Source organism: Mustela lutreola, chromosome 11, assembly GCF_030435805.1.
Source record: "Mustela lutreola isolate mMusLut2 chromosome 11, mMusLut2.pri, whole genome shotgun sequence".
NCBI classification, from domain to species: domain Eukaryota; kingdom Metazoa; phylum Chordata; class Mammalia; order Carnivora; family Mustelidae; genus Mustela; species Mustela lutreola.
The window spans coordinates 89,252,044-89,278,039 of NC_081300.1; the positions used below are offsets into that span (position 1 = coordinate 89,252,044).

General features: G+C 45.6%; 1 protein-coding gene across 2 annotated transcripts in view; it reads left to right on the forward strand.

Moving 5' to 3' along the window:
- Positions 1–25,996, forward strand: part of FBXO21 (F-box protein 21) — a 54,103-nt gene that overhangs the window by 18,845 nt on the left and 9,262 nt on the right. Inside the window, exons 8-11 of one of the 2 annotated variants that reach the window (XM_059138876.1) lie at positions 4,932–5,111; positions 6,198–6,330; positions 13,303–13,514; positions 15,008–15,165. In XM_059138876.1, coding sequence (XP_058994859.1) covers positions 4,932–5,111; positions 6,198–6,330; positions 13,303–13,514; positions 15,008–15,165 — 683 coding nt within the window. The remainder of the gene's footprint in view (positions 1–4,931; positions 5,112–6,197; positions 6,331–13,302; positions 13,515–15,007; positions 15,166–25,996) is intronic. The other variant, XM_059138877.1, reaches the window with a different exon arrangement.

Sequence of the window (25,996 nt, forward strand, 5' to 3'; positions counted from 1 at the left end):
TTCGCTTTGCTTTTTGATAAGTCTGGCTAGAGGTTTATCAATTTTATTTTTCAAAGAACTGGTACTTGGTTTCATTAATCTGTTCTATTGGGGTTTTGTTTTGTTTTTCTATATCATTTACTTTTCTTATTTCCCTTCTTCTGCTGACTTAAGGTTTCGTTTCTTGTTCTTTTTCCAGTTTCTTTAGGAGTAAGGTTGGATTGTTTGAGATTTTTTCTTGCTTCTAATGTATTGTATAACTGTATTGCTATATACTTCCCTCTAATGACCACCTTTGCTGCAACCCAGAGGTTTTGGACAGTTGTGTTTCCATTTTCATTTATTTCCATGTATTTTTAAATTTCTTCTCTGATTTCTTGGTTGACCCATTCATTGTTTAGTAACATGTTGTTTAATATCCACATATTTGTGGTCTCTCCACATTTTTTCTTGTGGTTGGTCAGAAAAGACGTATGGTATGATCTCAATCTTTTTGTATTTGTTGAGGCCTGATTTGTGACCCGGTACGTGATATATTCTGGAGAATGTCCCATGTGTACTTGAAAAGAATGTGTATTCTGCCGTTTTAGGATGAGATGTTCTGATATATCTGTGAAATCCATCTAGATCAAAGAGTTCTTAAAGAAAGTCTTACTTTGTGGTCTTCCATAAAATCTCCTCCCTCCTCATCAGAGAACGGAGGGGGGAGGGGGGAGGGCAACAAGGGAGGTGGAGGGAAGGACCGCGTGGCCACGTTCTCACTCGTGTGCAAAGCAAATGCTCGATTTCTTACCAGCTGGGGCTTGCTTCGCTTTTCTGAAAGAAACAGTTCGTCAAATAGGCAGAACTATCTTCTCATTGAATGTGCCATTTAGAGAAAAAAGAAACATTATTTAATCATATCCTGTTCTTTGGGTGACTGTGATATCCTTTGGTGAATGGAATAATAGAAAATACCTGAGCTTTGAAGTCGGGCAGGGTTCAGACCTGCTTCCTCTGAGTCTCAGTTTTTTACTCTGTGAAAAATGGGGCACGTGTTTTTCAAATGGTTTGGAGGATTGAGATGACCCAGTGCTTTACACACCTAGTAGAATTCTGAGACCTACCTAGAAGAAAGGGTTTTTTTTTTTTTTTTAAGATTTATTTATTAGAAAGCATGCATGCATAAGTTCGGGGAGGGGCGGAGGGCAAGGGAGAGAGAGAACCTCAAGCAGACTCCACACTCAGCACGGAGCCTGACTTGGGGCTCCATCCCAGGACCCTGAGATCATGACCTGAGCCAAAGTCAGGCGTCAGACATCTGCTCAGCCAGCTGAGTCCCCTGGGTGCCCCACTCATCTCTATTTCTGCACCTCGTTCAAGAAGTAAAACGTGTATGGTTGGAACCTTCTGGATATCCTTCCTTATCCCCTTCTTCCCCCCCGCTCTGCAGAGATCCCCACCAGTTATCTGGAAGTTTTCTTACTTCCCTGCAAATTTTTATAGTTCATCACATACGTATATTTCCTTAAATGGTGTGTATGGGCTTCCTTTCTTTTCCAATATCTATTTCTAAAAATGTGTTGCATGACTTCTTTTTTGGATAACAGACACCCATTTTCCGTTACTGTAAATGGGAAGTATGCTTTTTCAGCCCATTCTCTCTCCCTAAATAACCCAACCAATTTCCCCTAAATACCTCATAAATGATCTTAAATGGCCATGTAATAATCCACCAAGGATCTCTGCATGATATAAAGCATTTAAAACTAATGACCGTGTTATTTGCCAAAGTAACTTATTGCTGGGTACAGTTGTGTGTGGTAACTGTCATTTTTCCTGAGGCTGCAGCAAATGCACACTAGCAATGCAGCTGAACAGTGAAGTAACTTGTTAGCACCCAAGGCACCTGGCAGAAGTAAACACTGAGCCTCCTGGCTGGGTCCTCAGGAAAGAGAGGAAGCTGGTGAGAGTAGTGGGGGGCACACCACAGGGCTGCAGGCCCTCCAGGTCCTCACTTCCACCTCACTTCCACCCATGTTCCCTGTTAATCTGGTCTCTGCTCTGTCCTGGCACCAAAACCGTATAGTCTACTTACTGTAGCTCTGTCATTAACTAGTACCTGCTGGTTAGACCCCCCAGTGAGTTCTTCAAAATTCCCTTGGCTATGCTTAGCTTTTTGCTCTTCTATAGTTCTAGAATCCATTTAGCAGGGGTGCCTGGGTGGCTCAGTTGGCTGAGCGTCTGCCTTTGGCTCTGGTCGTGATCCCAGAATCCTGGGATCGAGCCCTGCATCGGGTTCCCTGCTCAGCGGGAGCTTGCTTCAACCTCTCCTCCCTGCTTGTTCTCTCTCACACTATCTCCGTCACTGTGTCTCTCTCTCAAATAAATGAAAAAAAAAAAAAAAATCCATTTACCAGACTCCTTCAGAAGCCCATATGGATATTGACAGGCACCAGAGCTTATCCTGAGTCATAGACGAATATGAACGGTATCGTCAGTGTTTGACCAATGAGTCTGTGAACACGATACCTCCCTAAACATTGGTCTTTAATGTCTTCAAGAAGATTTTATTTATTTATTTATTTACTTACTTACTTACTTATTTTTAGAGAGGGAAGGTGGGGAGAGGGAAAGAGAATCGTAAGCAGGCTCCACGCTCAGCTCAGAGCCCAGTGCAGAGCTCAGTCTCATGACCCTGAGATGACCTGAGTTGAAGTCAGGTTAGACGCTCAACTGAATGAGTCATTCAGGTGACCCCTTAAAACGATTTTATTGTGTTCTTCATGGAGTTCTTTGGCTTTTTGCTAGTTTTATTCATTAAGAACCTTAAATTTTTTGTTGCTATTATAAATGGTAGTTTTTAAAAATTACGTTTACTAAGTGTTGATGTATAGGGACATGATTGATATTTAGGGATAGATCTGATAATCCCCCCCCCCTTTTTTTTTTAAGATTTTTATTTATTTATTTGACAGAGATCACAAGCAGGTAGAAAGTCAGGCAGAGGGAGGAGGAAGCAGGCCTCCTGCCAAGCAGAGAGCCCGATGTGGGGCTCGATCCCAGGACCCCGAGACCATGACCTGAGCCGAAGACAGAGGCTTTAACCCACTGAGCCACCCAGGTGCCCTTGATAATCCCTTTGCTGAATAAATTATTAGAGCTCATTGTCAACTCTTGGGTTTTCTGTGTAGAGCATCATATTGTCCGTGAATCATGACAGTTTTGTTTCTTTTCTTTCTAGCCCTTGTACATTTCTGTTTCTTGTACTTACTGTGCTGACTGGGTCCTCTTGCACAAAGTTGAGTAGAAACAGTGATAGCGGGTACCCTTGTCTTAGGTAGGACTTTAGGTGGAATGCCTTTCTTTACTTATTTATTTTAAAAGATTTTACCCATTCAGGGGTACCTGAGTGGCTGCCTTTGGCTCCAGTCATGATCCCGGGGTCCTGGGATTGAGCCCTTCATTGGGGTCCTTGCCTGGCGTGGATCCTGCTTCTCCCTCTGCGTGCTGTTCCCCTGCTTGTGCTTGCTCGCTGTCTGACAAACAAATAAATAAAAGCTTAAAAAAAAGATTTTATATATTCATTTGAGAGAGTAAGAGAGCACAAGCAGGGGGAATAGCAGAGGGAGAAGGAAGAGCAGACTGCCTGCTGAGCAGGGGGCCCGATGCAGGGCTCTATCCCAGGACCTGGAATCATGACCAGAGCCAAAGGCAGATGCTTAGTCTACTGAACTACCCAAGCGCCCCTAGGTGGAATGCTTTTAAAATTTCATCATCAAGCATGATGTTTGGGGTATTTTCTTCCATTGGGATTATCAGAGCTGCCTTCTAAATTTATAGTTTGCTTCAGTTTTATTAAAAAAGTGGGCATTGGTTTTTTTTTCCCAAAATATCCTTTCTGTGTCTGATATAATCATGTAGTTTTCTTTTTTAGAGACTATGTGTGTTGAAATAGATTTTTAACGTTCAGTTCTCCTTTCATTCTTGGGGTACATCTTTCTTAATCATATGGATTTTTAAAAACACGTTGTATGATTTGCTCGTGCTTTATTTAGGATTTTTGCCTATAAATTTGTGTGTACATACGTGGTTCTCCTAGACTCATATTAAGAGTTGAAGAGCCTTCCTTGTTTCTGGAACATTCCATCTGTCTTGCCACAGAAGGGATATTGGTAGGACTCTAGGAAGGAATCTGACTGGGTTTTTTTAAAGAAGCCAAAGAGAAAATCTCTTAACATGGCTTGCAGTGGGCATAAGATCAAAGTGGAACAGTTGCTCAAGGAAAAAAAAAAACAACTATCTCTGAAACAAAGACCCACTGAATCTCTTAGGAATCCTCATAGAATGTTCTTGGTAATGCGGTGAGGACTTGCTTTGTGTGACCTCCTCCCACTGCTTCACTCAGCGTGGGCCACCCTGTTCGAGAGCACGGTTCATAGGAGGGACGGCATGGTTGAGTGCCGGGGCCCTGCTCTCTGGTCTGGTGCAGACTCCCAGGCCGAGCTGACCACCTGAACGTGTCTGCAGACTTAGGGGCAGGGCTCCGTAACTTTCATCACAGCCCCCAAGCCTCAGAGCCCACAGGCACTGTGCCAACTGCAGAGTGCACAGAGGGCCTCAGCCTTCCGTCAGTATTGCTGTCAACCAAACTTTGGATTGAGTGTCTTGTAGACCACGTCGATGAATTCTAGTTTATTCTCAAACTTGGTTTAATCTGGCCTAATAGCCCCCAAAACTGTATTTGATGCCACACGTCAGTGCTGTTCCTTAAACCTGTGTCCTGCAGTCTTTGTGCAGCAGGGCAGGTAGATTTTGAACTTTAGACAAGGCTCTAATACTTGGAACGCTGCTGTGTTCATACTCAGGCTCTAATTTCAGTAGAGGTGGGGGTGTGGGGGTGCGGTGGTTGGATAAATGCTTTGTTCAGCTCTGACCTGAGATCTGGCTGACTTCGTGTGCCGTTCACATAGGGCAAGCCTGGACATCTTTGACTACATTTACATAGACGCCTTCGGGAAGGGGAAGCAGCTGACCGTGAAGGAGTGTGAATACTTGATTGGCCAGCACGTGACGGCAGCGCTGTACGGGGTGGTCAACGTGAAGAAAGTGTTACAGCGCATGGTGGGAAACCTTTTAAGCCTGGGAAAGCGGTAAGGTTTTCTTGGTTTTCCAGCACTCGTGCCAAGTGCATGTCTTTGGAGGCATGGATGGCCTTATGGAGGATTTTATTTGATGCACGAATGGTGGGTTTGGCAAAGCCATGGATGCTGTGGGGCACAGCTGGGATTATCTACAGCCGTCAACCCACTGCGGGAAGAAACTCATCCCTGTGACACGGTGCTGTCCAGTTTAAGATGTGCTAAGTGATTCTTTGACACCTTTGCAGTCTGCTCGTGCAAGCTGTCCATAATACTGAAAGTATTCTTGAGTAACAAGGGTATTTTAGATGGGTGAAGGTTATTTTTCGGGGGCAGCATGTTCTCACGTCGAAGTGCTTTGTCAAATCCCTTGATTTATGCATTTCTATCACTTAGATAAGAAAAGTATGAAACTATTTTGCTTCTGAGTCAGGGGATTTGTCTTACGGGAAAATAGAAGGTTGTTGAAGTCATAGTTTTGTTTCTTTTTAAATAGGTTTTCTTTTTTTAGAGCAATTTTAGGTTCATAACAAAATGAAGCAGAAAGTACAGAGAGTTTTTGTATCGCCCCTGGCCCTTCTGTCTGCCACAGACTCTCCCACTGGCACGGTCCCCCATCAGAGTGGGACGTTAGTTGTGGTTGATGCACCTCCAAGGCCAGGTCATTAACGAGTTTATGGTCCACATTCGCCTTCTCTCTTGTAGCGCGTTCTGTGGGTTTGAGTAAATGCATCATGACATGTGTCCACTGTTGTGGTCTCATACAGAACAGTTCTCCTGTCGCATAAGAGTCCTCTGGGCTCTATGTGTTCAGAATTTATTTTTAATTATGTACAGGGTTACTGAGATGATTGTATAGGGAACGCGATTGTAAGTTTAGTTTAATGCCCATCACCAAAGCGGGATACAAAAGTTGTGTTTCTTTGGGGACTATCATTATTACTAAAATCATTGTAGCGACGTACTGAACAGAAAGGCAGTTCCAGAATTAGAAAAGGTGTGGCATTTGTGTCCATTACTTTTACAACCCAGGCTTTGAAATGGAGGGTCTCAGCCTAGAAGCACCAGAATAAGATGGTGATTTATGTCCCCTGCCAGGGAAGGCATCGACCAGTCCTACCAGCTCCTGAGAGACTCGTTGGATCTCTATCTGGCCATGTACCCGGACCAGGTGCAGCTCCTCCTCCTTCAAGCCAGGCTCTACTTCCACCTGGGAATCTGGCCAGAGAAGGTAATTATTTGACTTTGCTGCTTTGCTCTTGCCTTAGAGAGGGAAATTCTAGCTTGAAAAGGCGGCTCTGGGAAGTTTATCCTTGTATCAGTCTGGGGAATAATAAACATAAATTGATTCACTCTCCCGATCTTGGCCCCTCAGTTAAATCTTTTTTGTCTCCTTTATTCTAAAACAATTGCATATACTGCTAGGAGTTGCCTCTTCTCTTTGTGGTCTGTGCCTTAAGCCCCTAGAATCATGAGGCCTCAGCTCTGCGTCTCACCTGCTCTTGTCCAAACATGTGTTTTCCCCAGGTCACCCCGACTCCGCAAAGGGAAGCAAAACTCTCAGTGTTCCCCATCCAGCTGTGCTGGTAGTCCAGAAAGGGACCGTACATAAACACCCCTGTTTGACAAGGAAAAAATGGATCTTCCATGTGTTCAGGTCCCACTGCTGGCCTTGAAGGACTGGCTCTGTCTTTGAAAGCTGTTGAATTTTGAGCCGGGCCCACTTGGGCTTCTCCGTGTCCTCATGGCCCCTGTGGCCAGCGGCAAGCCCTTGAAGAGGACCGTGCCATCTGCGATCGGAAACACTCCTCCGCGAGCTGGGGGTGCAGCAGGGAGGGAGCCCAGTGGCTGCAGCATGGGAGCAGCTGCGCATTTCCATCATGCCCTGGCTTGGCGGTGGGAATGTGCTAGTAATCCATTTCGTTTGTGTAGAGCAGCCTCCCGAGAGAATTCTCGTTCTGAGTGCTCACAGGGACGTCGCCATAAAATCATCTGCTCATGAGCATAGTCCAACCCCACATTGCATAGAATTAAACTGGCTTATCTATTCCCCACTTCAGTGGTCTAACATAGTTCTTAGAAAGGACACATCAGTGGGAAAATCCCAAGGGATCTATCTTAAAATGCCATGTTGTCCAGCTAGCAGATATCCTCTCAGCACATCCCGTGATCTGGTGGAACTAGATTCTCTGCTGAAGTGACCGTCCACTTCCCAGAAACCCCTTGTCCAGAGTTCAGTTGTTTTTTTTTTTTTTTTTTTTTTTTCACTTTATTTTTGAGGCTGGGGTCTACGTAACTCGTTCCTGTCACTTTTTTCTTTAAGGAATTTTGTGATAATTTATAGAATGTAGAGACCCTCTCAAAGCATGGTTTTTTATAAGTAAATTCTGTACTTTAATTACCCATGAGCCATAGAAGGGGTAAGGTGAAACTTGGCTCTGGGGGAGAGTCTGCAGGAGCTCTCATATCCTTAACCTTTGATGACGGACTCAGTGTAGCGCTCACGTTGCCCACTGGGGAGGTAACCTCGTATCCTCCTTGGATGGCCCAGGAACGCCATCCTGCCAAGCAAATGTCACGAAAACGAGTTCCAGATTGCTTATGCCCAGAACATTTTTCCCATCATGACCATTCATTTGCTTTGGGGCTCAAGCACTTAGACGCCCCCTCATTTGGGAATCAGGAGTGCAAAGTAGCCCATTCTCTGCTCTGGTGACTTCCCTCTGTATGTGTCCTTGAACTAGGCGAGCGACCTGAGACAGAGCAGCAAAACTGGGGCTCCTGTGGAGGAAGTATTCGGGGGTCACTGAAGCAGTTAGAAAAGGCTCCTCTCCAGAACAAGGGTTTGAGTTGGACCTTGGAGGGTGGGAAACCGTTTCAGAGGACAGAAAAGTAGGTTATTTCCACCTATCCATGGCACAGAGGTGGGCCAGCTCGGTGCTTCAGGCCCAGCTGACGAGGGTTTATACACATAAACATATGCATATGAACATGAGAGTGTGTGTGTGTGTGTGTGTGTGTAAAATATTTTTTTGGATCAGTTTCCAAAATTGGAATTAGTTTGGCCTTTTTTTTTTTTTTAATGATTTTATTTATTTGACAGAGATCACAAGTAGGCAGAGAGAGAGAGAGGAAGGGAAGCAGGCTCCGTGCTGAGCAGAGAGCCCGATGCAGAGCTTGATCCCAGGACCCTGAGATCATGACCTGAGCTGAAGGCAGAGGGTTTAACCCACTGAGCCACCCAGGCGCCCCTTAGTTTGCCTTAGGTAAAAGGGAACTGTTTCCAAACTGGGAAGACGGGAAAGTCACCTTGTGTTCATTTGAGGTAAATCAGGAAGAGCTGAGAAACACAGGTCCACTGGGTCACTGTGGCCAAGATCCAGGGCTACTGTGATCATGATGGGAAGAGAAAGTGTAGGATGGTCTCATTTTGAAAAGTCACTGGCGCTTATCAGACATGTCCTTCCAACCCTGTGGGATGGATGCTGGGTTTTTGCCATTCTATAAATAATGAAACTGAGGCAGCTGAAGTCGGGTAACCTGCTGAGGCCACCTGTACAGGTGTTGATGGCTCAGGAGTTGTGGGAGAGCAGTTCGGTGTCTAAGCCCACCCTCGTGCCTCACCCCTGTGCGCAGGCAGGCTCCGGGGAGAGGTGAAGCCTGTGGCCAGGCAAAGTCTGCTTTCTGCTGCCGGACTTCCTGCTTATTTTTGACCCCTGGCCCTGCCTTCCCCTTTCTTTCTCTACGTCTCGCTGGAAAAGATGTCCTTCCAGTTTTCCAAGGCAACTGTCTGTGCACTGGATCCCACTCTGTTTTCCTCTGTCTACAACTCCCTGTTTCTGCTCTCTGCCATCAGGATTCTACTGACTCATATCTCTCATCCTTGGAGAAGAAAACAAAGAGCACTCCCATGACCCTCCGTTCCCCTGCGGCTGCCTCCTTATCTCTCTCCTCCCCCGCAGGGCTCAAGCCCGCGCCAGCTATGCCTACGTGCGACCGTGCCGCGGGACAGCCACCTGCCTTGCCTCCTTCCCGTGCGCCTGCACACGGTGATCGTTCCCCCTCCACACACACTGCTCTTGCCAAGGGAGCCAATGACCCCTTCTTACTGAGACCATTCTTGTTCCCAGATCCACAGATAACTTGTCTTTCCTTATCTCTCTTGATCACTGGGGCCGCTCCTGCTCCGAACGCTCCGTTCCCTTGGACTCTGTGGCTCTTGGTTCTCAGCTCTTGCTAGTTCCTTGTCCTGTGTTTCTTCCCTAGAGGCTCCTCACTGCGGGCTAGTTTCTTAGACTTCTGCTGACTCTATTCCTTTCCCCGAAGTGATGCCGCTGGGCCTCCTTGCCTCAGTTACCATCTGTAGGCTGACTGCTCCTGACCGACGTCCTGCCTGGACCCTGGGCTCCGGACCCACACCCCCCCATGTGTGCTGCACATCTGCACAGGGCTCTGTCTCCTAGAGTGTTGCAGAGGCCGCCTGACTGCTCTTCCCTCTGCCCTTAGACCCTTTGAACCCATTTCACACACTGTAGCCAGAGCCTTCCTCAAGTGCTCAGAGCCCTCTGAGTGGCTACCCTGGTGCCTTGCAATCTGGCTCATTGTCTTCAGTATGGCTTACTAGTTCCTTGAGGGTATGGCCCTGCCAGCCTGAGCTTCTCAGCTTTCACAGTTGCCCCTTTGGTGCTCCGCTCCCCAGCCATGTCCTCCAGTCATCCCTGTTCTCTTGCCTTGATCCTTGGCGTGGCTCAAGGTGGTGCCTAAAACACCTTTCCTTAGCCCTCAGTCCCATGTGTCGGCTACTTTTTGCCAAGCTTCAGCTTCGCCTCAGAAAGCCCTTCCTTGGTCCCTCCGTGGCAGTCAGCTTCCCCTGGCCCACCAGCCATGTGCTCGTCCTTTTGAAGAACTTTCTGTAAGCATACCGTGGCTGTTTGTTTACTGTGCCTTCACCACGGACTAGGCTGTCTAAGGACAAGGACCACATTTGCTTTGTTCTTGAGCGTAGCTGCTTCCCTTGCTATTAGCACTGCAGTGAAGTGAAGTGTTCCCTTGCTCCCACAACATAGTAGGTGCTCAAGAAAGGTGCTGGAATGAATGATTAAGAAGTGACAGAACTTCGGGACACCTGGGTGGCTCAGTCAATTAAGTGACTGCCTTCAATTCAGGTCATGGTCTCTGGGTCCTGGGATTGAACCCCGCATCAGGCTCCCTGCTCAGTGGGGAGTCTGCTTCTCTCTCTCTCTCTCTCTCCTTCAAGTAAATAAATATATATATATTTTTTAAGATTTTATTTATTTATTTGACAAAGAGGGAGACAGCGAGCGAGAGAGAGCACAAGCAGGGAGAGTGGCAGAGGGAGAAACAAGCTTCCCGCCAAGCAGGGAGCCCAATGTGGGGCTCCATCCCAGGACCCGGGGATCATGACCTGAGCCAAAGGCAGCTGCCTAACAACTGAGCCACCCAGGGGCCCCAAATAAATAAAATCTTCAAAAAAATAAACCAGTGACAGAGCTTCATTAGATAATGAGGGAGAGGATGTCCAGCTTTTCCACAATGTTTGGCCACATTAAGAGTGAGTATTTGGACAGCAGACTTGTTTCAGAGACAGGAGAAGGTGTCCAGTTTGGGGTGTGCTGGATTTGATACAATCTGGGGCCATTGAGGGCAGCTCTGTGATGGCATTCGGCAGGGGCTCCTCACATCAGCACCCGGTGGCCAAAGCCCCAGAAGCAGCAGAGGCCACAGACAAATGAATGTCTGAGGCTTGGAGCCAAGTGCATCGTAGAGAGTCTCGGGAAACCTGTAGTTAGGAAAAGAGAATAGTGCCGGCAGACTCTGCCACTTGGCTTTGTCACGTTCTTCGAAGGCACATCTCATAGAAGGCCCATTTGTTTACTCTCCGTCTCTGGCTGCTTTCCAGCCACAGGGGGCAAAGATGAGTAGACCCTAAGGCCCACAAAGGCCCACAAAGCCTGAAGTATTTGTTCTGGGGCTCTTTACAGTAAGGGTTGCCAAATGTGAGTGATAGACACCTCCACCCCTCGTTCTAAGACCTCTACCCCCAAAACTGTGGGCTCCTGGGATTATTGGCCTGGACATTTGGTTGGAGACGTCACGGCAGCTCACCATCTCTGCTGTTCTTCAGGAGCACGCCAGGGCCCCAGCCCGCTCTCTTTTCTGTTTCTGCCCTCTCCCTTCACCCTGTCATCCACACATCAGGAGAAGAGGCCATAATTACCCCTGAACCGTATCTCCTGATCCTCCGGGTGAGTTGGAGACTTCCTTCGTGCTTAGAAGAGTTACATCTGTTCCACTTATTTGCCAGGGAGGGGCTGCTAGTTTGGGAGGGGAGCTGTGTCTGCAGAACGTCACAGAAATGCAGTTAAAAGTAACTGTAGTCAACCCTTGTGCAACCCGGGGGGTTGGGGTGCTGGCCCCTGATGTGGTTAAAAATCCACATACAACTTGACTTCCCCAGAACTTAACTAGCAGCCTGCTCTCGACCACCTTACTGGTAGCAAGAAGTTGATAAGCATATATATGCTATATGAAAGTGTACTGTGTTCTTACAATAAAGTAAGCTAGAGGGAAGAAAATGTTACTAAGAAAATCACAAAGAAAAAATAGATTTGCAGCCCTGTACTAGAAACAGTTGTCATGTGAGTGGACCCACACAGTGCAAACCCAAGGGTCCGCTGTGCTTGGAACTGCGTGTGGGAACACAAGGGAAGCCATACGCACGCAGAGGAAATAGAAGCTCGCCATTCAAATCCCATGCTTTCAGCTAAGAAGTATACATATTGTCCGTGTCCCCCACTACTAGAGGTGGGATGTGGGAGGAAACTGGCACTCGGGTGCTACTTGCTGAAACTGGATTAGCGGTGCTTAGGGTTGTACCATTTGGTCCATTTTCCTAACAGTGGATTAAAATGCTCCTCGTCTCGCTTTGGAAAGATGGTGGTTGAGACCTGATACTGAAAGTCAGCTTCAGGTCCACACCGTCCCCTCACAGCCCGGGGACCTCAGGCAAGCTCCTTAACTTCATAGTGCCTGATTCCTCTTCTGGAAGTCCTCGCTGATGGTACTGCCGACCTTCAGCTTGGGAGGAGGAAATGAAGTAAGATGTGGTGGGCTGGGCACAGTAATCGCGGAGAAGCAGCGTTCGGTAAATACTGAGATCCTGGAAGTCTCGATTTGGAAGACAAGATCAGGTTTCGGAATAACATCCAGTATTGTGAATAACTAGTCTTCACAACACTTTTACTGGGTCAAAATGTATCAGGAAATAGGACAGTTATTAATCATCTTTTGGTAAGTGAATACAAACTAGACATAGAGACAGCCGGTTTGATGGATCTGGGACTAGAATCCAGGTCATTCTGTCTGCTCGAATGCTCTGTCTCAGGACTCCGTAAAGAGGAAGAGATCCTGTTCCCCAAGGAGGAGCACGTCCAAGGTCCTCTGCGGAATGCTGTAGTTGAACAGGCGCTGGATGATTGTGTGTGTGTGTGTGAGTGTGAAGCTTCATTTGAATCTGCAGTTTTCCTTAGAGGCACTGTGTACAGTAGGAGGAACCGTGACCTTGGAGTCAGACAGTTCTGCTGCTAGTGGCTTAGTCATTCCCGTCCCACAGAGATGTGGTCTCTCCCTGCCCACTGAAGTACAGTGTTCCACAGGGAGTTAAAGTATTAAAGCAGTGCGTATGCTTCTAGAACCTGAGACCCTTCTTCATCAGCTGAGCTCCTTTGTATCACTCTGGTGTCTTCTCTGTCGCCCCTTCCACTTTGTGCAGCAAAGGCAGCTCTGTCCTCTTGAGCTGGACCAAAGCAGCTTGGCAGCTATCTTACCCCCCCAGTTGACAAGTGGCAGATTATAATCGTCTCCTTTCAGTGTATGAAAAAAACGAATCCCCACACTGACCAAGACTGTCAGAACCTGTTAGAGTTCCATAATCCAGACGTGGCCACCCGGCCTCCTCCCCCGTGCTTACTGCAGCACACCGAGTTTCTGAGTCACTCCTCTGTTCCTGCTGGTCGGATTTGAAAGTCTGGGGCCAGTGCCCAGCCTTTGAAGGGCGACCAGCAGCTCACAGACCACGGGGGCCATCAGCACGGCCCCGCCTTGCCGTCCTTCGCCAGGTTATGTAGGTCTAAATCCCGTGCCGTGAAAAAGAAAAGGCCTAAATGAAAATATTATCTCCTAGTCTTTCTGTCTTGTCTTGAAGGTGCTTGACATCCTCCAGCACATTCAGACCCTAGACCCCGGGCAGCACGGGGCAGTGGGCTATCTGGTGCAGCACACGTTAGAGCACATTGAGCGCAAGAAGGAGGAGGTGGGCGTGGAGGTGAAGCTGCGCTCCCACGAGAAGCACAGAGACGTCTGCTACTCCATTGGGCTCATTATGAAGCATAAGAGGTGAGTGCCTGTGCCGCCCATACCCCCGCGCCTGCAGAGGACGCCCAGCGTGCCCCCCAAGCATGCTTCTCAGGAGCCACTGCGTCTGAGTGTCCACCGCAGAAACCACCGAAGGCTGAACTGGTCTGAACCGGATCCACTCTTTTTGTTCTGTCAGGAGGATCTGTAAGCCGCAGGGTTCTTTTCCCTCTCGTTTCCTCATTGTTCTGACGCTGCTTTTCATCTCCATCCCCTTGCGTCTGAGTCGAGAGTAGGGTTTGCTGGGTAGTAGGGCCTGCGGTGCTGGAGTACTAGGCGAGATGCAAGTGTCTCCACAGCAACTGTGCTGAATGCCCCCCTAGCCCCCGCTGGCTGGGAGCGGGGGTGCCCGTTCTCACTGGCCTGTGTTCTTGCCCCACTGTTGAGAATGCACTTACTTACGTAGTAAATGGCAAGTAGTATTTCACCGTGGTTTTCGTGTGCATTTCCCAGATTGCAGTCTGATTACGCAGAGTGGCTCGTAATGTACAAAAAGAAGCTCCTTTAGGTTTCTTTTTATGAAGCATCTCTTCCAGTATTCTTACTTTTCACCTGAGTCATTTGCCTTTCTTGTTGGTTCGTAGCCATGTGTCCTGCCGCTAGCGTCTGTATGCGTGTACATGGCAAATACCTATTCCTAGTGTGGTACTAGCATTCTTCATTCTTTTATTGCATTTTTTTTTTCAACTTCATTATGGAAATTTCAGACATACACCCGTGAAGACGAGTATAGCGAACCAGGGACACGTGCTCCCGTACCCAGCCTCAGCCGTTGTGAGGGTTCGCCCTCACTGTTCCTCCCCGAGGCCCACCACACACCCACCTCCCCAGGCCCGTACCAGATGTCATTCCCTCTGTAGCTGTTGAATTTCGTGTCCCTAAAAGGTATAGGCTTGCTCTGTTGCTTAGAAGTACATTTACCATTCTCTTGTCGCACCTAAGGAAAGACCGGTCCTTCACCTCGTCACAGCAGTCTGGTCAGGGTTCCTGCTGCCCGGTGGCCTGGCCTGTATATGTTTTAACAGTCTGTTTGGATCTGGCTCCTGTAATACTATTGAATGGATTGAGATTCTGCTCTTAGGGACTGAACTGTTCCTACGTGGCTTAAGGAATCTTAAACCCGTCCTATGTCATGAAGCTATCTTAGAAATTCTGCATTTTATATCTAGGCTTTCGTCCCGCTAACATTGTGCATTGCTCTCAGGCCCGAGTCTTGATACCCTTTCCATTTGGATAACCAGTTGTCCCATGATGGTTGGTTAAAGTTTTTTCTTTTCCAACTGCGGTGCTATTTTGATAAATAAGAGTGGCTTACAAAGGGGGCCAAGAGTGTCCTGAAAAATGCTTAACAGGGATAAATGCAGGTAAGTTTGTAAGGACATGAACTTAGGAGAACCAAGCCATTATTTATACATCCCATAGTTACCGTGACAGGGTCCCAGGGAACTGATTTGCCATTGCTCTATGTTAATTAGGTATGGCTATAACTGTGTGATCTATGGTTGGGACCCCACCTGCATGATGGGACACGAGTGGATCCGAAACATGAACGTTCACAGCCTGCCTCATGGCCATCATCAGCCTTTCTATAATGTTCTGGTGGAGGATGGTTCTTGTAGATATGCAGCCCAAGGTAAGTAGTTAGTTCTTTGTGTACCTGTAATGACATGCAGGCGCATGCTTTATTTTTTGTTTTTTTTTTTTTTTTTAGGATTTTATTTATTTATTTGACAGAGATCACAAGTAGGCAGAGCAGCAGGCAGAGAGAGTGGGGGAAGCAGGCTCCCTGCTGAGCAGAGAGCCCGATGTGGGGCTTGACCCGAGGACCCTGAGATCATGACCTGAGCTGAAGGCAGGGGCTTAACTCACTGAGCCACCCAGGCAGCCCAGGTAGGCACATCTTAAGCACACATTTGAGCACGCTGATACCGTGGGCACAGTCATCAGTGTTATCTAGAGATGACAGTTGACAGTTGTCCCATGGCTAACCTCATCAGGGCCGATACCCTGCTAAACGTGGACAGGTGTGCCCTAGTGTGGCCATGCCATGGGTTATTCACTGCCCCCCATCCCCCAGATGCTCCCCTCCATCACCACCACACCCAGACCCTCTTCCAGGGCTGTTGCCGACCTCTGTTCTGATTGGTCATTACCTTTGCCAGTCAAATTCCTGAAAGTCTTGCTTGCCAGGCCTTGTGATTGGCTCCCTCCAGGCAGAAGGGATAATAAGCCTGTGCCATGCGCTTACGGCTTATTGGAGCTCGAGGGCAATGAGTGGACACTGTTGGGGGGAACTACCCTAGCAGCCTCTGGCGCCTTGAGACTGGCCTCCAGTTGTGCTCCACCCGCCCCCCTGCCCCAAGCCCCCCACCCCGCGTCCTTGGAGACCCCCTTGAGTGGCCATGATGGGAACTGCAGTCCATAGCTGTTGGAAAAGGCAATAATGAAGGTACTGGGTGTGTAAAAATCTCAGAAGTATCAAAAGTTTCCTATTCCCGTTGATTCATCAGAAGCTGAGAGAGAATTGTGCAGAGAATCAAGAGAAAGTCTGTTCATTGAGGCTGCAAGTCACTTAATCTGCTTCAGTATAACAGGGAATTTGTAGGAGAGTATGTGTGCCTGGGTAGAGCAAGGGGCCGACAGGGAGGTTATCTGAATTTGAAGTCATGCCATATTAAAAAAAAAAAAGAAAAATAAAATCGCATAGGGGCTCCTGGGTGGCTCAGTCAGTTAAGCGTCTCCCTTCAGGCTCGGATTATGATCCCAGCATTCTGGGATTGAGCCCCACATGGGGCTCCCTGCTCAGCGGCGAGCCAGTGGGAACCCTCTCCCACTCCCCCTGCTTGCGTTGCCTCTCTCACTAACTCTCTCTCTCATAAATAAATAAAATCTTTTAAAGAAATTTAAAAGTGAAAAAATAACATAAAATGAAATGGGCTTTTCAGAGTCGATAAAACGGGGTATTTGGTTTTAGGTGTTCTGAATTTGGTGTCTGTTGAAGATTCAGGAATGCATCTCTTAACAGATCTAAGTAAACATGCAATGTAAAATTTAGAGTTATGATATGGTAATGACTTTGCAAAAAAAAATAGTACCCTTGATATCTGGTTGCAGTTTTACATTCTTTTTTTTTTTTAATTTTTAATTTTTTATAAACATATATTTTTATCCCCAGGGGTACAGGTCCGTTAATCGCCAGGTCCACACACCCCACAGCACTCACCAAAGCACACACCCCCCCAATGTCTATAACCCCACCCCCCTTCTCCCAAACCCCCTCCCCCCAGCAACCCTCAGTTTGTTTTGTGAGATTAAGAGTCACTTATGGTTTGTCTCCCTCCCAATCCCATCTTGTTTCATTTATTCTTCTCCTACCCACTTAAGCCCCCATGTTGCATCACCCCTTCCTCATATCAGGGAGATCATATGATAGTTGTCTTTCTCCGCTTGACTTATTTCACTAAGCATGATATGCTCTAGTTCTATCCATGTTGTCGCAAATGGCAAGATTTCATTTCTTTTGATGGCTGCATAGTATTCCATTGTGTATATATACCACATCTTCTTTATCCATTCATCTGTTGATGGACATCTAGGTGCTTTCCATAGTTTGGCTATTGTGGACATTGCTGCTATAAACAATCGGGTGCACGTGCCCCTTCAGATCACTACATTTGTATCTTTAGGGTAAATACCTAGTAGTGCAATTGCTGGGTCATAGGGCAATACTATTTTCAACACTTTGAGGAACCTCCATGCTGTTTTCCAGAGTGGTTGCACCAGCTTGCATTCCTACCAACAGTGTAGGAGGGTTTCCCTTTCTCCGCTTCCTCGCCAGCATCTGTCATTTCCTGACTTGTTGATTTTAGCCATTCTGACTGGTGTGAGGTGATATCTCATTGTGGTTTTGATTTGTATTTCCCTGATGCCGAGTGATATGGAGCACTTTTTCATGTGTCTGTTGGCCATCTGGATGTCTTCTTTGCAGAAATGTCTGTTCATGTCCTCTGCCCATTTCTTGATTGGATTATTTGTTCTTTGGGTGTTGAGTTTGCTAAGTTCTTTATAGATTTTGGACACTAGTCCTTTATCTGATATGTCGTTTGCAAATATCTTCTCCCATTCTGTCAGTTGTCTTCTGATTTTGTTAATTGTTTCCTTTGCTGTGCAAAAGCTTTTGATCTTAATGAAAGCCCAATAGTTCATTTTTGCCCTTGTTTCCCTTGCCTTTGGCGATGTTCCTAGGAAGATGTTGCTGCGGTTGAGGTCGAAGAGGTGCTGCCTGTTTTCTCATCAAGGATTTTGATGGATTCCTTTCTCACATTGAGGTCCTTCATCTATTTTGAGTCTGTTTTCATGTGTGCTGTAAGGAAATGGTCCAATTTCATTTTTCTGCATGTGGCTGTCCAATTTTCCCAACACCATTTATTGAAGAAGCTGTCCTTTTTCCATTGGACATTTTTTCCTGTTTTGTCGAAGATTAGATGACCATAGAGTTGAGGGTCTATTTCTGGGCTCTCTATTCTGTTCCATTGATCTATGTGTCTGGTTTTGTGCCAGTACCATGCTGTCTTGATGATGACAGCTTTGTAATAGAGCTTGAAGTCCGGAATTGTGATGCCACCAACTTTGACTTTCTTTTTCAATATCCCTTTGGCTATTCAAGGTCTTTTCTGGTTCCATATAAATTTTAGGATTATTTGTTCCATTTCTTTGAAAAAGATGGATGGTACTTTGATAGGAATTGCATTAAATGTGTAGATTGCTTTAGGTAGCATAGACATTTTCACAATATTTATTCTTCCAATCCAGGAGCATGGAACATTTTTCCATTTCTTTGGGTCTTCCTCAATTTCTTTCATGAGTACTTTATAGTTTTCTGAGTATAGATTCTGTGCCTCTTTGGTTAGGTTTATTCCTAGGTATCTTATGGTTTGGGGTGCAATTGTAAATGGGATTAACTCCTTAATTTCTCTTTCTTCTGTCTTGTTGTTGGTGTAGAGAAATGCAACTGATTTCTGTGCATTGATTTTATATCCTGACACTTTACTGAATTCCTGTACGAGTTCTAGCAGTTTTGGAGTGGAGTCCTTTGGGTTTCCACATATAGTATCATCTGCGAAGAGTGATAATTTGACTTCTTCTTTGCCGATTTGGATGCCTTTAATTTCCTTTTGTTGTCTGATTGCTGAGGCTAGGACTTCTAGTACTATGTTGAATAGCAGTGGTGATAATGGACATCCCTGCTGTGTTCCTGACCTTAGCAGAAAAGCTTTCAGTTTTTCTCCATTGAAAATGATATTTGTGGTGGGTTTTTCATAGATGGCTTTGATGATGTTGAGGTATGTGCCCTCTATCCCTACACTTTGAAGAGTTTTGATCAGGAAGGGATGCTGTACTTTGTCAAATGCTTTTTCAGCATCTATTGAGAGTATCATATGGTTCTTGTTCTTTCTTTTATTGATGTGTTGTATCACATTGACTGATTTGCGGATGTTGAACCAACCTTGCAGCCCTGGAATAAATCCCACTTGGTCGTGGTGAATAATCCTTTTAATGTACTGTTGAATCCTGTTGCCTAGTATTTTGATGAGAATTTTTGCATCTGTGTTCATCAAGGATATTGGTCTAAAGCTCTCTTTTTTGATGGGATCCTTGTCTGGTTTTGGGATCAAGGTGATGCTGGCCTCATAAAATGAGTTTGGAAGTTTTCCTTCCATTTCTATTTTTTGGAACAGTTTCAGGAGAATAGGAATTAGTTCTTCTTTAAATGTTTGATAGAATTCCCCCAGGAAGCCGTCTGGCCCTGGGCTTTTGTTTGTTTGGAGATTTTTAATGACTGTTTCAATCTCCTTACTGGTTATGGGTCTGTTCAGGCTTTCTGTTTCTTCCTGGTTCAGTTGTGGTAGTTTATATGTTTCTAGGAATGCATCCATTTCTTCCAGATTGTCAAATTTGTTGGCGTAGAGTTGCTCATAGTATGTTCTTATAATAGTTTGTATTTCTTTGGTGTTAGTTGTGATCTCTCCTCTTTCATTCATGATTTTATTTATTTGGGTCCTTTCTCTTTTCTTCTTTTTGATAAGTCTGGCCAAGGATTTATCAATTTTATTAATTCTTTCAAAGAACCAGCTCCTAGTTTCGTTGATTTGTTCTATTGGTTTTTTTTGTTTCTATTTCATTGATTTCTGCTCTGATCTTTATGATTTCTCTTCTCCTGCTGGGCTTAGGGTTTTTTTTTTTTTTTTTTTTTTTTTTTAAGATTTTATTTATTTATTTGACAGACAGAGATCACAAGTAGGCAGAGAAGCAGGCAGAGAGGAGAAGCAGACTCCCCACTGAGCAGGGAGCTCGATGCGGGGCTCGATCCCAGGATCCTGAGATCATGACCTTAGCCGAAGGTAGATGCTTAACCCACTGAGCCACCCAGGCACCCCTCTTTCTTGTTCTTTCTCCAGCTCCTTTAGGTGTAGGGTTAAGTTGTGTACCTGAGACTTTTCTTGTTTCTTGAGAAAGGCTTGTACTGCTATATATTTTCCTCTCAGGACTGCCTTTGTTGTGTCCCACAGATTTTGAACCGTTGTATTTTCGTTATCATTTGTTTCCATGATTTTTTTCAATTCTTTAATTTCCCGGTTGACCCATTCATTCTTTAGAAGGATGCTGTTTAGTCTCCATGTATTTGGGTTCTTTCCAAACTTCCTCTTGTGGTTGAGTTCTAGCTTCAGAGCACTGTGGTCTGAAAATATGCAGGGAATGATCCCAATCTTTTGATACCGGCTGAGTCCTGATTTAGGACCGAGGATGTGATCTATTCTGGAGAATGTCCAATGTGCACTAGAGAAGAATGTGTATTCTGTTGCTTTGGGATCAAATGTTCTGAATATATCTGTGATGTCCATCTGGTCCAGTGTGTCGTTTAAGGCCTTTATTTCCTTGTTGATCTTTTGCTTGGATGATCTGTCCATTTCAGTGAGGGGATTGTTAAAGTCCCTACTATTATTGTATGATTGCCGATGTGTTTTTTTGATTTTGTTATTAATTGGTTTATATAGTTGGCTGCTCCCACGTTTGGGGCATAGACATTTAAAATTGTTAGATCTTCTTGTTGGACAGACCCTTTGAGTATGATATAGTGTCCTTCCTCATCTCTTATTATAATCTTTGGCTTAAAATCTAATTGAGCTGATATAAGGATTGCCACTCCTGCTTTCTTCTGATGTCCATTAGCATGGTAAATTCTTTTCCACCCCCTCACTTTAAATCTGGAGGTGTCTTCGGGCTTAAAATGAGTTTCTTGGGCGCCTGGGTGGCTCAGTGGGTTAAGCCGCTGCCTTCGGCTCAGGTCATGATCTCAGGGTCCTGGGATCGAGTCCCGCATCGGGCTCTCTGCTCCGCAGGGAGCCTGCTTCCCTCTCTCTCTCTCTGTCTGCCTCTCCATCTACTTGTGATTTCTCTGTCAAATAAATAAATAAAATCTTTAAAAAAATAAAAAATAAAAATAAAAAATAAAAAAATAAAATGAGTTTCTTGGAGGCAACATATAGATGGGTTTTGTTTTTTTATCCATTCTGATACTCTGTGTCTTTTGATTGGGGCATTTAGCCCATTAACATTCAGGGTAACTATTGAGAGATATGAATTTAGTGCCATTGTATTTTGCCTGTAAGGTGACTGTTACTGTATATGGTCTCTGTTCCTTTCTGATCTACCACTTGTAGGCTCTCTCTTTGCTTAGAGGACCCCTTTCAATATTTCCTGTAGAGCTGGTTTGGTGTTTGCAAATTCTTTCAGTTTTTGTTTGTCCTGGAAGCTTTTAATCTCTCCTATTTTCAGTGATAGCCTAGCTGGATATAGTATTCTTGGCTGCATGTTTTTCTCGTTTAGTGCTCTGAATATATCATGCCATCTCTTTCTGGCCTGCCAGGTCTCTGTGGATAAGTCAGCTGCCAATCTAATATTTTTACCATTGTATGTTACAGACTTCTTTTCCCGGGCTGCTTTCAGGATTTTCTCTTGGCAATAAGACTTGTAAATTTTACTGTTAGGTGACGGGGTGTGGGCCTATTCTTATTGATTTTGAGGGGCATTCTCTGTACCTCCTGAATTTTGATGCTTGTTCCCTTTGCCATATTGGGGAAATTCTCCCCAATAATTCTCTCCAGTATACCTTCTGCTCCCTTCTCTCTTTCTTCTTCTTCTGGAATCCCAATTATTCTAATGTTGTTTCATCTTATGGTGTCACTTATCTCTCGAATTCTCCCCTCGTGGTCCAATAGCTGTTTGTCCCTCTTTTGCTCAGCTTCTTTATTCTTTGTCATTTGGTCTTCTATATTGCTAATTCTTTCTTCTGCCTCATTTATCATAGCAGTGAGAGCCTCCATTTTTTATTGCACCTCATTAATAGCTTTTTTGATTTCAACTTGGTTAGATTTTAGTTCTTTTATTTCTCTAGAAAGGGCTTTTATATCTCCCGAGAGGGTTTCTCTAATATCTTCCATGCCTTTTTCGAGCCTGGCTAGAACCTTGAGAATTGTCATTCTGAACTCTAGATCTGACATATTACCAATGTCTGTATTGATTAGGTCCCTAGCCTTCGGTACTGCCTCTTGTTCTGTTTTTTGTGGTGAATTTTTCCGCCTTGTCATTTTGTCCAGATAAGAGGATATGAAGGAGCAAGTAAAATACTAAAAGGGTGGCAACAACCCCAGGAAAATATGCTTTAACCAAACCAGAAGAGATCCCAAATCGTGAGGGGGGAGAAAGGGGATAAAAAGAGGTTCAAAAAGAAAGAAAGAAAAAACAAAAGAAAAAAAAGAAAAGTATTAAAAAAAGAAAACGAATAAAGAAAAGTATAAAAAAGAAAAAATATATATATTAGATAAACTAGTTAAAAAACGTTAAAAAAGAAAAGGGTAAAAGTTAAAAAAAATTTTAGCAGAAGAAGAGAAAAAAGAAATGAAAAAGAAAAAAATTAAATTAACTGCAAGACTAAAAAATCACAGGGATAAAGCCATGAGTTCCATGCTTTGCTTTCTCCTCCTCTGGAATTCTGCTGTTCTCCTTGGTATTGAAACCGCACTCCTTGGTAGGTGAACTTGGTCTCGGCTGGATTTCTTGTTGATCTTCTGGGGGAGCGGCCTGTTGTAGTGATTCTCGAGTGTCTTTGCCCCAGGCGGAATTACACCGCCCTTACCGGGGGCCCGGGCTGAGTAATCCGCTCGGTTTGCTTTCAGGAGCTTTTGTTCCTGAGCACTTTCCTTAGAGTTCCAGAGGATGGGAATACAAATGGCGCCCTCCTGGTCTCCGGCCTGGAGGAGCCGAGAGCCCGGGGTCCCACTCCTCAGTGCGCCCTCAGAGAACAGTGCCCAGTATCTCCCGTCTGCCTGACCTCCGGCCGCGCTCCGAGCTCACCGAGCCTGCGACCGGTTCAAGGTAACCCCCAGCTGTGAGCTTACTGTCAGCTCTGTCTCTGTAGCCGGCTCTCCCGTTCCAATACCCGCAAGCTCTGCGACACTCAGACACCCCCGATCCTTCTGTGACCCTGCGGGACCTGAGGCCACACTGCCCCCGCGTGGGCTTCGCCCCGGTTTAGCCTCTGGAGCGATGTCCCTCAGCGGAACAGATTTTTTAAAAGTCCTAATTTTGTGCTCCGTTGCTCCTCCGCTTGCCGGGAGCTGGCCCCTCCCCCCGGGGTCTATCTTCCCCTGGCTTTGGATTCACTTCTCCCGTGGTACCACCTTTCAGAAAGTGGTTGTTTTTCTGTTTCTAGAATTGCTGATCTTCTTCTCTTCGATCTGCCGATCTGCCTCTGCCGATGGATTTGCAGGTGTTTGCAATCTTTAGATAAGCTATCTAGCTGATCTCCTGCTAGCTGAAGTAGTCTTATTAGCCTGCTACTTCTCCGCCATCTTGACTCCTCTCCCACAGTTTTACATTCTAAAACTGAGATTGAGCAAAGTGATTGTGGGTAATGTCAGCAAGTTGCCTTTTTTAGTTTTAAATTCTGAGACTTTCAGAACATTTTGGACGTGAACAGCTGGAATTCCCCTATGAGAGTGGTCCGTCTTCTCCCAGGGCTCCCAACGGCCTGCGGTTTCCCCGGAATCTGCTGTGTGCCAGGTTGGTGCGGCATCACGTGTCCAGGCAGCACCCTGGTCCTGTGCACTTGGACATGCTCAGGGGTCCCTGAGGGGTCTCAAGTTCTGGTTGCAGCATCTCTGACTTCTCTGTCTTTCGCCCTCCTCTGTGGTCACGGTAGTCCGCAGATGACACCAACTCCATCTCCTCAGTGTCTGTCCCTTGTGTTTCCGTCTACTAGTGGCTATTCCTGGCACTTCTCCCCACAGGGCTACAGGTATTCCTGGCTGCACCATGCTAACTTTCTCAATGGTATCCCCCAGACTCCCCTGCAGGGCCCAGAGGTGACCTGGACCCTCCCTCACAGCCTCATCTCTGTTCCCAGCCCCTCAACCTTTGTGGTTCCTTGAGACCATCCTACTTGAATGTTTTTCACACAGGTGATTGTCCCTTGTGAACAGGCTCTTTTCTCCCCACTGCCACTCCCCCACGGTCTCAGATCGAATCATCTGTCCCTGCCCTGAGCTCCCTGACACACTCCCCTCCTGAGTCCTCACACCTTTGGGAAAGTTGCAGTGTTTCTCATCGAACCATCTGGCTCTCAGCCCAGTAAGCTCCATGAGAGCACAACCAGAGCCCAGTCTGCCTGTCCCGTGATGAGTCCCAAAGATGTTCACATCTCTGACAGAGTGGCCTACAAACGGAAGTGCATGATAATGAGATGCATGTAAGTAGCAGGTCACTAATCAGGTGCTAGCTTTTTTTATGACTTTTTTAAAGTTAAGCATATTTTTCAAATATGCTTAAAATATGGTTAAAACCTCAAACACCCTATACACCTTCCATTAGATACAACAACTAGCATTTAGCGTCTGTGTTTTATCTATAGATAGAGATTTCAGGTTTTTGCTGAACCATTGAAGACTCTTACAGACATCAGGACTTAAATACTGAATCACGCATCTTCTAAGAATAAGATGCTTCTCTGCGTTACTGTAGTTACATCACCACACAGAGCAAGTAACATTGACCTCCTGTCTCATCCCGGTTATCACAGTGTAACTTTGATAGCTATTGGTTTGTTTTCATGCCATGATCCAGCCAGGATTCACACAAATGATTCTGCACTCGGTTTCTGTTGTCTCTCTAAAGGCATAGTCCTCTCTTAATAAAACCAGTTAGGTCCTTATTCCTCACCTTGTTTTCTTCCTTTTTCATGTGACTTTCATTTTCTGAACTCTCCAGGCCGGTTGTCATAGGAATTGCCTAACATTCTGGATCTGTCTCACTGTTTCCTTATCTGTATTGTCTGTAAACCGGAAGCCGATCAGGTCTGAGGCTTGATTAGATCAGGTTAATATTTTTGAGCTAGAATGCTTCTTGTCAGATGCGTGTCTGTCACGTGCATCTTCTCCAGAGCCCCTGCTGTCTGATGTCCCACTGTCAGTAGGTGGAGTTTGGCCACTTGGCTAAGAACCTGTAAGGGAGTTTTCCCTTTGCAACTAACACTGTGACGTCCTGTGAATATCCTATTCCCCGATGACCACAGTCTCTCATTTTGTTGTAGCATCTGTTGAATCTCCTTGCCTAAATTATTATAGGAGAGCTGCAGAATGATGATTTTTACTGCTGTTGTTTTCCCTGCTTCTGTCAACAAGAGCTTTCCTGCCTCCTGACCACCCATCCCCTTCCCCTTTCTCCCTCCCCACTTATCCTTCTGTTTTCTGTCTCTGTGCCTCTCCTCCCATAAATTCCTAGATTTTTATTTAGTCAATGTGTTAAAATCATTTGGGACAAATTGTGCTCAGATTAACCCATGTTTAGCCAAACGTAAACCTTGAGAGGCTAAATTTAAATTTAAAAAATACTGGGGCACCTGGCTGGCTCAGTTGCTAATGCAGCTCTTAACCTCGGGGTCCTGAGTTCGAGCCCCATCTCGGGTATAGAGATTACTTAAAAATAAAATATTTTTATTTTTTTATTTTTTTATTATTTTTTAAAGATTTTATTTATTTATTTGACAGAGAGAGATCACAAGTAGATGGAGAGGCAGGCAGAGAGAGAGGGGGCGGGGGAAGCAGGCTTCCCGCTGAGCAGAGAGCCCGATGTGGGACTCGATCCTAGGACCCTGAGATTATGACCTGAGCCAAAGGCAGCGGCTTAACCCACTGAGCCACCCAGATGCCCCAAAAATAAAATATTTTTAAAAACCCAACTTACTTCAATATGTTTTTGAACATTTCTGGGTTAATTTATTTGCATCAAATTATTTTGCTCTTAAATTTTTTCTTGATTTAAATTTTCAGCCTGTGAGTCAGGAAATCCTTTTAACTTGGGTAGAGCCCACTGATGAATGCCTCCCTAATTATAAGCCCTTCACAGAG